This window comes from Balearica regulorum, chromosome 3 (genome assembly GCF_011004875.1).
Source record: "Balearica regulorum gibbericeps isolate bBalReg1 chromosome 3, bBalReg1.pri, whole genome shotgun sequence".
Classification (NCBI taxonomy): Eukaryota; Metazoa; Chordata; class Aves; order Gruiformes; family Gruidae; genus Balearica; species Balearica regulorum.
In genome coordinates, this window is record NC_046186.1 from 60,211,799 (window position 1) to 60,229,388 (window position 17,590).

The 17,590-nt window shown below is 37.4% G+C and overlaps 1 protein-coding gene across 1 annotated transcript in view; it reads right to left on the minus strand.

Annotated features, from left to right (window-relative positions):
- Positions 1 to 17,590, minus strand: part of PTPRK (protein tyrosine phosphatase receptor type K) — a 419,243-nt gene that overhangs the window by 277,739 nt on the left and 123,914 nt on the right. The window contains exon 3 of the mRNA XM_075748050.1: positions 3,751 to 4,022. Coding sequence (XP_075604165.1) covers positions 3,751 to 4,022 — 272 coding nt within the window. The remainder of the gene's footprint in view (positions 1 to 3,750; positions 4,023 to 17,590) is intronic.

The following is a 17,590-nucleotide window of genomic DNA, read 5'->3' on the forward strand; positions in this document are numbered from 1 at the left end:
TGCACATTTTTAACTGGTCATGCATCATTAGTCTTCTGAACGTATGAAAGAACTTCTGCTTGGTGCAGTTTAGTATTTTTTGTTTGCTAGCTATACCTCCAAGTGTAACCATCACTCCTATCAAGCAGGTATCCCAGCCAGCCCCTTTGTTAAACTACAGAGCCCCATTATGGTATAATGAAGTTTTAAAGAACCATTAAAAAAAAAAAATCAAAAAATACATTTTTTACAAGTTTGAGATTTGTGGTTCCAAGTCAAGAGTTTCTTTATTAGTTTCTGATCAAAGGTTACAAAGACCAGAGAGATGTAATATAAAACCAAAACTGGAAAGTCCATGGTTCACATTGCAAAGTGGACCTCACATGTGATCAAGCTACAATACGACCCAGTGGGAGCAAAATTAATTTGCTGAGACAAACACACAAAAAATAGGAAACAACTTTTGGGAGACAGTGTGCAAAAACAAACACCACCACCCCGCCCCCCCCCCCCCCCCCCAAAAAAAAAAAATTTTCAAAAAGAATGGCATAGTTTGCAAGGGAGTAGTGGAAAAACACCTGTGACAGAAGCTGAAAGGAAGAGACAGCCCTCAGCAGCTGGATAATTCCTACTGTGCAAAGCAGGAGAGAACTTGGGGAAATGAACAGAAGCATTAAACAAAACAACACATCCAGACAGGAATAAACATCTTAACTAAAATTAATGCATTACATAGTAGTAACCAACATAGACAATAGAGAGACAAAACTCCCAGCCAGCCATGAAGTTGAAACAACAAAAATCCCAAAATATTTTTCCTTTGAAGCAAACTTTGGGCAGGTCGAAGGTGGCATATTTCAAACAGCATGATAGAACAAGATTCCAGAACTAACAAGAACCAAAATCAAATCATATCCTCGATCCCAAGGGATGCTCTAACCCTCTTCCTCAACAGTTCATCCACATGTTAAACAAACAGAATAAAAGATGCAGATGCCTTACTAGCAGGAGAGAAAAGACAGATCGTATCATTACAGGACTGCTGAAACTTCCCAACTGTAAAATATGACAACTAAGGCCCCATGCTTGGAGAAACCCACAGGAACAGTCCTAATGTGTAATTAACACTAGAATTTCATGTAATATACACTATAGTCACTAGAAGCTTAAACTAGTGCAAAAAACCCCCCATGGGCTAACAGGAATATAGAGGTACTACTTTCGTTTTTAAGCTCAAAGCTCTTGAACCACAAGTAAGCTCAAGGCTGGAAGCGTATTCTGGGGGAGGTATGACCATGAGTTTGTCCTGTTTGTGAACTCTTCTTCCACTGTTATCTGCCATCAAAGACAGGATATGAAGCTAAACAAAAATTCAGATTGAGCCAGTAAAGCTATTGTAATAGAGTGTACTATATTTCATCAGAAAATAAATAAAAAAAAACCCAAGTGAACAAACAAAACAAAAAACCCACTACCACTCAATATAGTTAAAGAAAGGCAAGTAAATTGATCTTTTAAAATACATATATATATCTTGTAAATAAAAAGAAACATTAAGTCCATCCAAACATGCATAAGCAGCATCTATACTGTCAAGCAGTGACATGCAAAAACACTGTGCTAGTTTTGAACAGGAAGCAATAAAGCTTCAGCCAGGAGAGCACAGAAACGCTGTTTAGGAGCTCATTAGCTGAGATGCAGCACTTTATTAGTACTATTAACACAGCCATCCTGCTAAATTCCAAGTCACCATACAAGACTTCCTTATAACGTAACCTGTGCTGTTCAGCCCCTGCTAATCTCTACTCTCTTCCCTCACTTAAAAGTGAAGGAAACAGCAATGAAGTTGACCTGATTAACAAAGTACATGCAAACAGTTGTGCTCCGCAGTGGTCTTTAGCAGTGACCTTGCTTGTACAGGCAGAGATCCAATTCCCGGTTTAGTAAAGAGCCGCTTCCATCATGTTATAAAAACTAATGCATATTTCCCTTCAGTGCTAGCTAAACTCATCAACTGACAGGTAGATCAAAGTGCCAAAATCACAAGCTAGAGCTCTACAGCAAAGAACTCTGATGAGAAAAATGAAAAAATACTTCCATGCCAAAGAATAACTCAACTCAAAAATAACACTAAAAACGAAAAAAGAAACGAACAATGAAGAGCAATGTTGACTTTGAGATCTCAAAGGACCATTTAAAACCACAAAAATACCAACCCTGTTTGTGCAAACAAGCAGGCGTGCACGGACAGCATGCAGATTTTCCCTCCTGTTCGTAAAAGCAGGTTGCATTAACAGTTCTCCAGTCCGACTTCAGATTTATTTTTAATTTAAAAATAAAACTGTTACACATGATTTCAATATTCTGCTGGATGACCAAGCAAGGGAAAGAATGAATTTCAGCACAGTCTATAGAAGGATAATGTGAAGGCTATAACGTAAGTGAAAAATGGCCATGTTGCTAAGATAAGGCCCCAACCACCAATCTCATTGTCAAGCCTAGCCATCTGTCAGCAGAAACCTGATTTACTGCATATAATACTGCTATACTTGATTACTACTATACTGCTATAAAAGGCTCCTGGTTTTTTTAAGCACACCAAAAGCTACTTTCTAGCAGCATAAAAGGGTTAATAAAACACCTCCTCAGAAGCCAAGCTTTATGAAACCAGGTTTCAGAACTTTAAATCAAATTTCACCCAGTTTCAATGTCACTGATAGATTAAATTTCTTTATAAATAAAAATATTAAAAACAGGGAAACAAAACTTGAAGAAAAACATAAAATGATAGTAAGTTACACCAGTTTCAACCTATAAGCATCACTGCAAGCAGCCTTACATGTTTTTTATGGACATTATTTTAATGCTGGGCAAATGCAAAGAACTTTAAAAAAGGTACTTCAAGAAAACATTCCTACAATACCACTATTCGAGAAAACCTCATTATTAAAGAGGTCACTTTGCATCATTTGATAACTAGTCTGGACACCCAAACCGTTTGCAAGAGCACTAATGACCTGAAGTTTCCTTAGGCGAGGGCCTGTAAGCCCTGCATACAATGATGACCTAACGCCTCATGGTGTAGTAACTCAGATGAGTGCATCTAATCCAACTCTTCCCCCTCCTACACACCAGGACAAAAATGCCTGTGTATGAGATTCATCCTTCACATCAAATACCCACTGAGCGAAACAGCTGCAGGTACTTTCTCAGGTTAATCAAACAAATCAAATAACAGCATCTAGTAATAACAAGACAATTTTTCTCTCTAAACAACAGCCCTACACTGCAGGTGGTTTTGTCCCATAGCGAGCAAACAGGAGAAAAACACATCCTGAGCAGCTGCTCATTAGGTGAGCACCATTCTGCCTGCACAGCAAACGTGGAAAAAACCACACTTTATGGTCGTGTAATTAGACATGGTAACAGAGGCACATCCAAAAGAGGAGGGAAGACAGGTACAAATTACAGTTGCACAGGCAATTTATTTCTGGGAGTTTATCATTTTTGACACTCCTGGACTTTAACCTTACAATTTCTTTTAATGAGGCTTGTTTCCAGCTTTTTTTTTTCCTATTATACAATAACAGATAACTTTGAACAATCACCTCCTATAAAAAAATACTCATCCTCAAATAATGATTTATTCTCAACAGAACAGTCCATTTAAGGGAAAATACTCTATCAGAACAGAGCAAAACAAGCACAAACTGTATAGGACCTCACAGTAAACGTTATAAAGCGGTGAGAATTTATTGCAAGCTGACCTACCTGATACTCGTTGGGCCAGAAGGTGCTGACGGCCAACTCCGCTCGAAGCCAGTCTTTGCCAGTGGAGCCAGTGACGTTCCAGATGGGATTAGCCAGCGGCCCTTTGTTCACCCTAACCAGGATGTTCAGAGTACCTGGGTTTGCTCCGTTCTTGCTGTAGAGAAGGTAGCTGAAATCGATGCAGTGAGTATCGTTTTCTTTCATTGTTGGAAGCTGGAGTCGAGTCTTTTCTCCAGGGTCATGGTCTGAGGAAATCACTATCATATACGATCCTAAAGAAGAGGGGAATGGGAAAGGAAACAAAACAGTAGTGAGGGAAAAGATGAATGCCAAGAAACCAATTGTTCAACTGTGAAAAACCATGGAATGCAAAGGTTTTCATATCCCAAAATCTCAAAATTCAAGTAGCAAGAAATCCAGCAAGGCATAAAATGCCTAGAAATATCACTGAAGCAGTATCTACAGAAGACATCGCATATCTCTGAGACCCTATCTAGATTCTTCCACCTACAAACTTTTCTCTCCTGTTTTAGGATCAGATAATTGGAAACAGGATCACAGACAGACTGAATAAAAATAATGAGAGGAGCAAAGGATCATCATTATTCTGAGGTCACTGAGGCCAAAATTCTCTCAACTTGCTCCACAGGTTTCCTGAAAATGAAAAATATGGAATAATAAGGTCTGCATTCCTCCGTGCACCTTCATCACACCTTTCTCTACCTAGAAAAAGAGACAGACTTGAATTTTAGATACATTAGCAATAGAAAAAGACACTTTTGTCCTAAAAAGTTGGGTTTGCTGCTCTGTTTGCCAACGGATTTGAGGGGATAATAAAGTTTCTATAGCTGGAAGACAACCCATCTTGTAAATTTATTTTACAAGTATACAGAAGACAGAACAAGCTGAACCTGCCTAGCTACAAAGGCAGAAAGCGGAAACCAGATATTTAAACAGGTTATAAAGGACATAATGCTGAAACAGTTTGTCCTGGTGTTCTGCAGAACAGACAGTAAAGACAGGACCACTGTCTATCCTAGCACTAGAGCTGCCCCATTTCAAGAGCAACAACACCATACCAGGTACTATCTAGTGAATGAACTCCACAGCACAAAGCTTCTCAGACACAGCCTGCCAGGCAAAATGTTACAACCAGGTGAGAAAATCCAGATCAGTATACAAACTGGTTCCTTGCTGCAGGAAAGTTTCCTAACCTGAACTTACCTACCCTCCTGCTTAAGGATTCCAGAAGCTTCATGTTGACAGATTTTGCTTCTACTTCTAGTCCTAAAGAGAACCATAATAAAGAGCCCTGCTTCCTGAAGAAGGCTGAGGTGAAATCCATCAAAAATACAGTTAAAAAAAATAGCCCAAGTTTAAAAAAAATCAGATTTGTGACCACTTGTCCAAATGAATAGCCCCACAGAAGTTCTGAGAGGTACATGAATGAGCATTTATTGACAGAAAATCTTCTTTAAGTATATATTTGTATAAACTATTACCATTCTGTATGTGAAGTTTGTCCTTTGATTTTTATGCAACAAGGAACTATTACGTGCTAAACAGTTCTATTAACCATTCTGAAAATTGATGACAAGGTGTTGCTCAGGAGAAGATGAAAACTTATGTATATGGATTAAGTCATCCGTGTGACATGCTAATTTACTGGCCTGTAAAGGTATTCTGTCCTTAAAAAAAAAAAAAAAAAAAACACCACAACAAAAGAGAAAGCAATACTATAGAATTAAAGCAGCTCTTATTACAGTAACAGCATCTTGATTTTTAATACTGAACTTTAAAAAAAAAGATTTTAAAAGGGTTTAAAGAACATTCTACTATAATGTAACATAAGCACCTAGTTAATATTTGGAATTATATGCAGAAACTGTTATTGGATTCATTTTTTTATTAGAGAATGTGGCAAAGTAACAGTTTCTGATCATCTCTTCGTCATTAATACCTATTTATAAAGGCACAAAGGAATCTTACTATATTATTATATTATTTAGGGTTTGCTGTTATTAGAAGTCTTTAATGATTATGGTCTAGAATCACTTGATGGTTGCATGTGAGATGCTCAAAAATGCGTTTCTAAGTCATGTTCACTGGTGTGTAGTTGTTATGCCCCTTGACTCTAGAATAAACTTACTTAGCAATAAATGTGCTTGTAATCTCTATCTTAATACATATGCTCTTACAAGCACCTGATTAGTCATAACTGGTACACTACAGCGCACTACATTCAAAATTTTTGCCAGTAAATACTATGCATGTGGCAGGGGGAGGTTGTACATCGGCAATTTGGGTGGGGGTTTTCTCTACGTGACACTTAGAAAACTGAAAAGGATCAGTGAAAAATTACAAAGACTGCTTTCTACACTGTTAGCACAGATTCTCCATAACCATTTACGCTGCCTCTTAGCCGTATCTTGCAAATATTTCTAAGCAATAGACAAAAAGCAACTGATTTTTTCCCTACACAAAATAAACATTAACATTTCTAAAACTAAGATCAGGAAGGAGATAAACCCTCCAACTTTTTCTGAAGGGAATCGAGGGGGCGGGGAGCGCAGGAAGGAGTAGAATAAAAGAACAGAGTTTTGCAGAATTTTTGAAATGCCATTTCTCTCATCTTATCTCAAGATAAGAACATTGGGGAGGAAAAGAAAATCACAATCAAATTATAAGAAGTAAACTAGATGTATTTCAAGATCTTGTTTCTATACTAAGATAATCTGCTACAGTCTTTGGGAGCTCTAACATACATTTTTCTGCACATCAACAGATTTTATAGTACTCTATTTTTTCAACCTCATTTTTCATCATTTAAAAATACTTAGCAGTAAATTTGCATATATCTAGCTACATGTATTAGTCCTACAGCATTTCATAAAATGCTCCAGACAGCATTCATAAACCATTTGTCACAAAGCCAAAGCATCTGTTCAGCATACCGCAAACTACTTTTCCTCATCTCCCTTTTTTAAACTTCTGAAAAGGCTATAGCCCACGAATGAACGCAACCTCACTCCGTCCCTCTGTCGTCTACCTACTCCAAGAAAATCAGAAGCCAATGCCAAAGTAAGCTATACATCAAACTCATATCTTTGAAAAACACAGAAAATACTTTCTTATGTATTTTATAAGAAAGTCATTCTTTATTTGTAAATAAATACTATATACTGAAATAGGATTCAAAGAGTTGGGTTTGGATTTTTTTTTCCCCATTTACACATGCCTCTAATATCTTAAGTCAAAACTTAAAACCTTACACAAAACTTTAGCCCTAGATACTCTCTCTATAGAGATTTGGGGGGTTTTTGTGGGGTTTTTTTAAACAAGCATTTCCTTTAACATCGAAAGCTGTATTGTGTAGTACTATTTATGTGGCACAAGTTGCTGTGCAATCTATTAAAACAAGTGAGGCCACATAAACATGAATAATAGAAATTACAGAAAGTATAGTGTTTGAAACAAAAGATTTATAATTAAATGTCTGGCTAAGTTTGAGGTAGCATAGCAGTGATGAGAACAAGCTAGAATGCTTTCCAATTTGAAAGGTACTAACACTAGACACTACTTTTATAAAGCAATGCCCACGGGAAGAAGGATCACAGTAGGGACACATCCCCATGAAAATACGTGCTTGCAGAATTAGCACCAAATGCCCTTTCATATACCAAAAGAAATGTATGTGTTTCACAAATGTTATTAGACATGAAGTAAAAAAAATTAAATAAAACCACTGCCAGAAGATTTCCCTTTAACTTTTAAATAATTATTTAGCTACAGCGAACAGGAACTGTGCTGAGATAGTCATTTATAACACTATCCAAATAGATGTAAAAACCTACATGAGTATTAAAAACAAGACTTTCAACAGTAACATACACTCCAGCGTACACTTAGATATTAATGTACAGACATCCCATGCGATCAGCCAAATATCTGACCTGTTCTCACGTACAACTACTGCAACACTCAGCTGACCGTGTAAATGGGCAGATAGCATTTACGTTTATGTACAAACGATGAAACATAGGCATAACTGCATATGAAAAAAAAAACCCCAACACAAACAGGAAACAAATGTGTAATATTGTGTTATTACCAAATCAAAAGTTTTCAATTAATAGATGTATTTAATAAGGGAATGACAAAACAGCCAAGTGGCCACTTTGCAGAGTGAATCAACACCTTGGATTATTATTAGTGGCAATATTGGCACAATACAAAAGCAAGACCTCAGCAAACCACTTCAAGCAAAAGAGAACAATTACCCAGATATTTAACATTAAAACAGAGAAATAACAAGAGGACAGGCGATCACAAGCTAGATGGTAAGTCACTTCTGGATTTGGCAAAAATGCATAGCATAAGTGAGGGAAATGCTCACAAATTTATTAATCACTAAGATTAACTAACTACTTGGTATTTTTGATGAGAATTTAGAGCAACTATTAGAGCTAACTATTCACAAGGGTGCTCCAGGCTGGAGCAGGGGAACAGGGTGAGGAAGAAGGAGCAGCAGAGACAAAGTGCTATGGACTGACCACTGCCCCCAGTCCTCATCCCCCTGTGCTGGTAGTGGTGCCGGGGAATTAAGTTAATTTTTCCCCAAGTCAAGTTTCAGCTGTGATGGATGGTAATTGTGATCACCCAAAGAAGTTATCTCCCAGTCTTTGCCTCAATCTGTGAGCTTTTTCATCTTATTTTCTCCCTTTGTGCTGTTGAGGAAAGGAAAGAGCGAGCATCTGGGTGGTGGTCTGGCCAAGGTCAACCCCCCACAGCTGCCAAAAAGGTAAACAGCAGCAGTTAGATAGTGTTGCCTAACTGCAGTTAGGCACTGCCTAAACCAGCTGTTTCATTAAATCCCAGTGGAAACAAGCTTTGTGACTTTTCCCATCATTATTGGCCTAATAGGTCAAGCACAAGCAGATGTAAAGCACTATATACACACACCTACTTCCCTTGCAGACATGAAAGAAAAAAGAAAAATAAAAAATTGACCTGTGTTCTGTTTCCACTAAATTTTACAAGAAGGAATTTGCAAGTGAGTTGCCTCATTAAAAACCAAAATGGGGAAAAAGAATTTAAAAATTCATATTTCGGGCAGTGAAGAAGGAGAAACTTAACATGAAAGAGCAAAAGTTCATTTTTTCTTCTTCCAAGACAGAAAGGATAAATTCCATCTCTGGATGATGCTGTAAGAAATTAGAGGCAAGAAGTAACCAAAGTCATCATTTACACCTGGACAAAGAGCCATTGCTCTTAACTATTCCTTTCACTGTCTATTTTTCACTGTGCCCAAGTGCAAAGTCTTTAGTTACTCTTGCAGTGGGGCTGTTACAAAATGCATCACAACTCATCTGTAACATTTTTCTTGAAACACGTAGTTTGACATTTATATTGTTTCATCCTCTTTCAGTAATTCCCAAAAGTATTCCCCATCCTTTACAATCTTTAAAGCTCATAAGGAACATTCTCTTTCCCCCAACAACAATTGTTTGATTTCTCCAAATCAAACTCCACCCTCCCATTTTTGCTTTTTTTAAGTCCCTTCTATTTATTTACTTGCCAGTTGACAGCCCCTAATATTATTCCTGATGTAAAAGGTCAATCCAATTCTCTCCTGCACAGAACAGAAACATCAGAGTACAAAACAGCTAAATGGCACTGCTTCCTAAGCCTTTACTCAGTTCATGCCAAGAATTCAACTTTAGGATCTGACTTTCAGGAAGATTTTGACGCCTATTCAGGACTTACTCATGAACTCGCTAAAAGGCATCTACACAGATATGGAATAAGAGACATCAGACTTTTCCTTACCCATATTATTAAATATATCTGTATATTCCTCATAGCTTTCACTATGTTTTGCTTATTTTGATAAGACGTCCTAGCTCAGTAGCAAGTACAGATCATTTCAGAATAAATTCGTTTAACTAATTGCCTATGAAAAGCCTTAGTTTTTATCCCTTACTGAAAACCAAACTTTCTTATCATCTAGCAGTTAATCGCAGATAAGAAATCATGCTAACATTTAAAAAAAAAAAATCCTTAACTAAAATATGCCTGCTGTAATGTATCAATGTGGCAGATCAGCTTCCTGATCAAATTATTTTCTCTCACTTCCTTGCTCCCTGAAAAACAGGCTTCTATTTGAAGTGTGAAACTTGTAATTTTCAGCAGGCTGGTCTTCCCCTCCTTCGTTCAAACAAGTACTAACTACCAAGCCATCTCCATTTCAAGAGCACACTGTGGTAACTTCTCCGCCTACTACCATGCTCCTTCAGTTACTAAGACACAATTATGTCACCTTCAGGTGAAAAAAAAAAAATAAATTTGGAAAGTTCTGAATTTCATATGCAACTAGATTTATGGGTACAGAAATGGATTCAACTTTGCCGTTTGCTGATGGGGAAAAAACCACTGATATACATCCCATCATAGTAGGGAGTAATGTGAAGATGCTTAAATAAATTCACAAAAAAAGAAATCAGGTAAGAAGATCTCTTCCCTATAAATTTAAAAGAAGGTATTGTCTTTACTTCACGGCAAAGACAATGACATGAGGTGGAGAGTCAAGGTACTTAAGTGCATTATCCTAAAGCTCAGGACTATGTGACCTTTTTATTTCATTTTTTAATAACTACTATATAACATTATAGTCCCCAATTAGGTTTCAGGCAACCTTTATCAGAGAGAGCGGGCAATGAACTGACACTGAAATACAGAAATAGGCTTGCCACTGGAAATAGACTGCAAACAGAAGCAGCTCAGAAACGTCTATATTAATTCACAGAAAACTTACATTTCCCACACACTAGTATTTACGCTTATTTTGTTCTTCAGAGTAATACCCCTGTGATCATTTCACAGAGGGCCCTTTACATGTATATCTGTAATTTGCAAGAAGGGAAAAATTAAAGGCTAATGATAAAACCTCAAAGCTATTAACTTTTTCTTCTTGCAGGAAGGATAATCTTTCCAAAAGAAAAAGAAAAAAACAAAGCCAATGAACACATTAAATATACTCCAGGTAAACCTCTATCTGCTTGGGTTTTAAAAAACCTCAAACCATTATAGCCTTCTCTTCCTCCTTCTCCTTCCATTACCTAATACACAGAGAATATCTGCCACCCCTGGCAGAGAAAAAACAATATTAATGAAATTTAGAAAAAATAAAGACAATATTAAACTTTCTAATTTTAATGCCCTGCCCCATCAGTTCAGCTTCACGTCTTAAGGAGTGTCTCTAGAAATAAATATAAAGACACTATAATCCCACTTAAAATAAATTACTTGATACGTACACACAATTTGCGATATCATTGTATCCTGACTTCCCTGTCAGTCAGCTGCTTGCATTTAAAAAATTCAAAAATAATATTATTACTGTAAAGAATACAAGAGTTTGTTAAATAGTTACAATTCAGAGATACTTTTCCACAGTTGTCTTGCTTGCTATACAAGACTCAATTGTTGAAGGCTTGATTCAGTTTCTTTACAGATTGTCAAAAATGAAAGGGAAAAAAAAAATCACGATCACCAATTTCAACTTCACTGCATAGCTCACTGCCAATGCACCACAACTCAAATGCAAGTCAAGGCAAGACTCTGAATTTACTACAAAGATTAAAAAACAACAAAAACACACAACACAAAGACAGGGGAAATTTTTCTGGAGAATGCAATCCATTTATTTTTTTCTTTTACTTCCCACAGAGTATGAGTATTATTAAAATAACCAACCCGAAACAGGTCATTAAGCTACGCCGTGTAAATAAAGGCAGAGTACTCGCTCATTCAAACAGAAACTCGGCCTAATGGCCTGCAACAGCTCATCAGTTTTGCACAGACACTGTAATTTCATATGACGAGAAAAGGTGTCCTGCCCTCCAGCCTGTACCTGATCACGCCAAAAGCACTGCTCTACAGCACGGTCACGCAGCCGGGATTCCCCCGATCCCCACACGCACAGAGGCGAAACAACAGCGGGGGGCACAGCTTGGCAGGGCGGCACACGGTGAGACCCATCCAGGCAAGGTAAATCAAAGCAGCGCCAGGTCGGTCACAAATTTAGTGTCACGGGCACAACAACGCTTCACCAGTATTCACGGCTACGATACTACTGGCACGATGCTACTATCACCCAGGACTCATCTATTCCATAACAAGAAAATGTTTAAAAGGGAAAAAAAGGAAAGAAAAAACCTCCATGTTTCAAAGGCATGCCGGTATTTGGAGCAAAGTTTATGAAGAAGTTTTGACTGAAAATCACTCCTCAGGCTATAAGCAGCTACAAAAGTTCTGTTCCCCTTATCAACATTTTACATATGAATAAACATGAAAAACATACACTTTTGAAGTGTCTGAATTTCTACTTTTCTTATACATAACACCAGCTTCCTGTGGATTTGTTTGTACTGATGCAGAGAAAGAAAACATGATGAGATCCCAGTTTCTGAGGTATGATAATTTAAGTCTTTTCACCTTGGTTTTTTTGTGATGGATCTTTAGCAAATACATAGGCTTTAAGCACTCCAAAATCGGAGACAGAAAAATGTCAGCAACTGAAATTTGTAATGGAAGCTTGCAGTGCTTGTACAAAAGAGTATTTATCTTACTATGTACTCCTTTGAACAGTCTCTTCCAACAGAGCATTCAGAAAATGACATTTGATACAGCGGGTCAGGCAAGCTTATGAAAGGACAGTGTTACTGAACAGTAAGCAGTGTTTAAGTAACCAAAAGGCACACAGAATAGTTTCGTATTTATTTGGGAATTAAGCGAGGCACCCGGTCATGAATTTGCTACATCAGTGTCCGTGAATGGATGGATAGGATGAAAGTAACAACAGAGTTGTCTGAAATTCTGTTGTGAAGCCGTAAATATCCCACGTGTGGTGGCACGGTGACTGTAGGATGCTGCCCAGTCACCCAGGGGCCGATCTGGCTGCCCAAGCAGCAGCATACATCGACCAGCTATCTGTCTGGAAGAAAATGTGTTTTCTAAGCAAAATGTCCCAGAAACGTCCAAATTGAGAATAATATCAACTCCGTACAAAGTTATCAATTGGGATATCAAATAACTGGGTACCATTCATGCCTGCACAGCCTAAAGCCAGTGAGATGTGCCAACGTGCAGCTCTTCCCAGAGAGCCAGCTGATGCTGCCAAACCTCGAGACATTCTGCTCGTCCTGGGGAAAATTCAGTCCCATGAAGACAGACACCTAACGAACACTTTGCAACAACTTCACTGTATGAAATACAGGTGCAGAAAAAGGCTGAAATCCATTTTGTTTCACCATTGCTATAAAATGCTCTGATATTACTAGGCTGGGTAAGATGAGCAGTAACGCACAGACGTCTCCCTGCGCATTAGTTTTGTTCCACCCATTTTTGTGGCAGACATTCTAGGATGAAGGACTGGTGTTGGCCATTCTGTGTCCAGCTATAGGACGATGATGACACCGTATCATGACCACTACTGAACATAAACTGAACACCCGAACAGACCCTCAAGCCAAGGAGCATTTAGATTTTTCAAATGCTGTTTTAAGAGACACACTTTTCTTTATTGAGAAGGTTACAAGCAGACAGAGATCAAATTACCCACTTCCTCTCTGGGGAATTATTTATTTGGAAAGAAATTGAAGTGAAATTTGAAAATATTAGAAGTTTGTAAGGCAGACAGTCTTATAGGAGACCTGAGTGCTGAGCATTTGTGTTGGTCTTTGGTGTCCAGTGCGTTTGCTGTGGTGCACAACACCAAGTTCACGGAGAATTCACAAACGTCAACCGAGGTGACCCGAAACCTCACTGCTGCTGAAACACACAGGGATTCTCTTCCCAGCACGCAAATCACCCCAGGTCCTCCTCCATCTGTGCTCGTTGGAGCCTTGCATGAGCCAAATCAACACCGGCAAAAAAATCCAGCAAAAAATAGCCCAGGTCTCCTGTCCCCCTCCTCTTGAGAGAGGCAAGGGGATGGCAAAGTTTGATTTCTTCCCAGGTGAGGGAAATGAACTGCCTCCTGGAACCGCCCAGCAAGCACCAGAGCCAGGTCAAGATGCGAGAGGAAACTGAAGCTCTAATACATACATAGACAAGGGCTTTTTTCCCCAGGGGAAAAAAAAAAAAAATAGCTAAAAGTAACTTCTTTTAAGTAGCTGGAAAGTCTTTTAGAGAGACAGCTCAAAAAATAGCTTTAGGATTGTTTTCTCTTCGTTGCCAAAAAACTAAAGAGTTTGCAGGATTTTTTTTCCCCACCCTCCTAAGTAGTAAGTGGCATTTAGATTTTAACTGAATGGGAAAATATAATTTTTGAAGCAGCATTCATATTCAGAGTGTCTTTAACACACTAATCATTCTTCTAAAAGCAACAGTATTTAAAGTGCATTGAGAAGATACTTATTCCTATCAGCTTAAGACACTGAAATTGAAAACAGAAATTAAACTGGTCATTCCCTGGATGAGCGTGTGACAGCAGAAAATAAGAATTAACAATCTGCTGAGAATACCACTCCCAAGGATCACCAACAGTTAAATAAAGGCTCAAAAGCCATAATCATTACCATATGCGACAGCAGATTACAATTGTTATTACAGACCTTTCAGAAGAGGAAATTATATACCCTGTATTTCTTGAAAGTAGTCTTAGAATTTATTTAAAGCATGAGAGGTTTATAAAACAGTTTCATTAGACTTTTTTTTTTTTTTTTTTAAATGGTAACTGGAAGAATATTCATTCCTTTATTTTGGACCACTTTTTCTTGGCACCAAATAATAATTTTTCCTGCTATAAAAACAATTTTCCTCAGAACATTGCTTTATGCAACAGCGACCTGAAAAATCATCTTTTACTTTCAGATTTTATTCCTGTTAAAGGTGTAGGATCTACACTTAAAAAGCTGTATATCCCATTTGATTAAATGCACAACGTGAATTAAGAACCAACTACTGCTAAGAGTTACCACTGATAAGAAGTTTGAAAAACAATACAGAATGATGTTTAAATCATGGAAATAATACTTACCTATACATTCAGAAGATAGATCTAATAGCAAATTGTTACTTCTTCAAAATATCACTCGTCCTCCCCTCTCAAGTACATAACTTTGTAGTGATTCACCCTCCAGTTGAGAATAACCAGGAGTCATGTCTTAACCCATACAACTTCTGTACTATTTAGTGTACTATTCGCTTAAGGAAAAGAAACCTGGGAATCTTTATGTTTAGCATTTCCAAGGAAGTCTTCAATCTCTCTTCAGACCATCAACTACACATGGTTATGCATATTTGTAAAATAAAATCTAATTTAATCGCAATTTAACACGTGTGGTGCATTAACACTGAATGCCCCGCAAAGCTCTGAATTTTGCACAGATGGAAAGGAAAAGGCTAAAAAAGAAGGAACATCTACAGACAGCTCAGACAGCTACTTCTGGGATTGCTTTTGATTTTCCAGTTACTGACTGTGATGTTGATCTTGCAAGTGCCAACAGCCCTACAATGCATCTCTATGATAACCATAATAAATAATGCCACCTAAAGAAAACAGTCAAAATCCACAGATCCTACATATCTAAAAAATGCATGAGGAATCCTATCCAAGAATATGAGGATTCATAATCCATCATATTAAATACCATGGAAACAAGATTAAAACTCCTAAATATCTGCTGTGCAGCAGAAAGAATTCATACAGGCAATAAAAACAACAAAAATAGACAAAAAATCCACCCAAAACACAGTTGAAACATTTGTCTTGATACTCTAGGGAGGCTTAGAAAATACATTAAAACCTCAAGTTCAGAAATTAGAATTCCTCTCTCTCCTAAATGCTGGAGTTCACAGTTAAAACAGACACATGGGTTTTATGGTGTGTGACAACTCTCGTCATGCTTCACCTCTTGCTAACAGCCCTTCGTTCCACAGACGTCAACTACTCTTCTCTCCCAAATACTTAAACTGATTGGCATTAACACATTACATCCAGAGTAATGGTTATAACCTGTACTTAGTTTGATGTTTGCTGCGTCTCCATCAGGCACGATGGAGGCTAGGATGCCCGAGAGGTCACAATATTTTCCATCTAAATTAGTTGTTTTAAAATACATGGATAAATAAATAAATAAGCTCTCCCTAAAAACCCTTGCCTCTCAAATTGTATTAGCAGCTCAATTGGTTTTACACTCTAGTACACACCATCTTTCTTCTACAGGGAAATACTTTTGAGATGGATAGAAACAACCCTATCTATTATAAAAATCACTCAGGCTAACGTACTAGCATTTTTTTTTTTTGATACTGTTTTGAAAGAAATAATTGGGCTCAGTGTTCAGCAATGGGAAGAACAGCAAGGAGACAGACTGCATATAAACTAGGACTGCTGTTTTAGAGAAAAGTTAGAAGTTCACAGCTATTAATGGCATTGGGTGGTTTTTGTTGGTGGTGGTGGATTTTTGTTTTGTTCCCAGAAAACATCGCAGTTTATGAAGATCAGCATCTTTCCTCTTGACACCACACTTTCCAATTAATAAAAATTTGAAACTGTTTTTTCCTTCTAAATAGCTAGTTTGTGCACGCTAATGCTATTTAAATCCTCCTTCATTTTGAATTTCACAATGCCAACAACATCCACTAAGCATATTCACCCAAGCCCACAAAACATTCCTTTATCTGCATGAGGTTACCAGCTAAGGCTCAGCACCAACTAATGCAATTAACCTAAAGTTCTAAAAAATATAAAACTCGGACATCTACCAAAAGACGTACCATGTAACAGATGACAACCTAGTCTGTGTTTCAGACTACCTGTAAACTTTTAACACTAATATTCATTAGTCTAACACTGTACTTCATAATTAGGACTAGGGATTGAACCGATGTTCAAAATGTAATTTCATGCAAATTTCTTCTGTGATTGAGTTACTTCACATTTTGGTTTCTCCAATGACACAATACAGATGCCAAAGGACCAAGTCATCCAAGAAGCTATTGCATTTCCTTTTCTTTTTTTAAACTGCAATTAAGCTTTTAAATAAAGTTTTTGCACTTATACTTCCTAAGGGAATGTATAATTTATCCTAAACTAAGAGTATAATTTCAGTCTCTCAAACTTTTTCTTCAAAATTAGAGTTTGCTAAAACCATACAGGAAATCTGAAGTTGTTAACAACTATGAATCCTAATACTGCCTTCAGATGTTCTGAATGTCCAAATAAGATACTCAAGACTCAAGTGTCAAGAAGCACCTCAGAAAATGAAGAGAGATTAATCATATTGTGTTCTAACACTAAACTTTTATAAAAAACATCTCTTTCTACGAAGGAAATATCAAACAAATTTAGAAAACAAGCACAACTGTTAGTCATGACAAAGTAGTTTCTAAAAAAAAAAGTTTTTTAAAAAAAGATAAAAATTTTATTTCCTCTTATGCTTTACGTATCAATCCTCCTGAAAGTGATCAAGGGCTAACAGGAGACTTCCCTATACAGAATGGAAATCCACAACTAATAGGGAAAGAAAAAGGAATTCAGACTCTTTCCAACAAAAACAGATAAAAATAGGCAAGAAAGCCTGTGTATTGTTAGCTGACAGGTTCTTTTCTCACATATAAATAAAGACACACAACTTTTCCTGGCATTTATGCACATAGAAACATTTCAGGGGGGAAAACTGTAACAGTAGATAGCAGAACACTCAGGACTCTGGTAAGAAACAGCTATTAAGCACCCAAGTCCATAATTCAATTGATGTTTTAACTAATGACCAACCTGAATATCTCTGATTGCAATTTAACATTAACCTATCACCAGCCAACATGAAGGCTA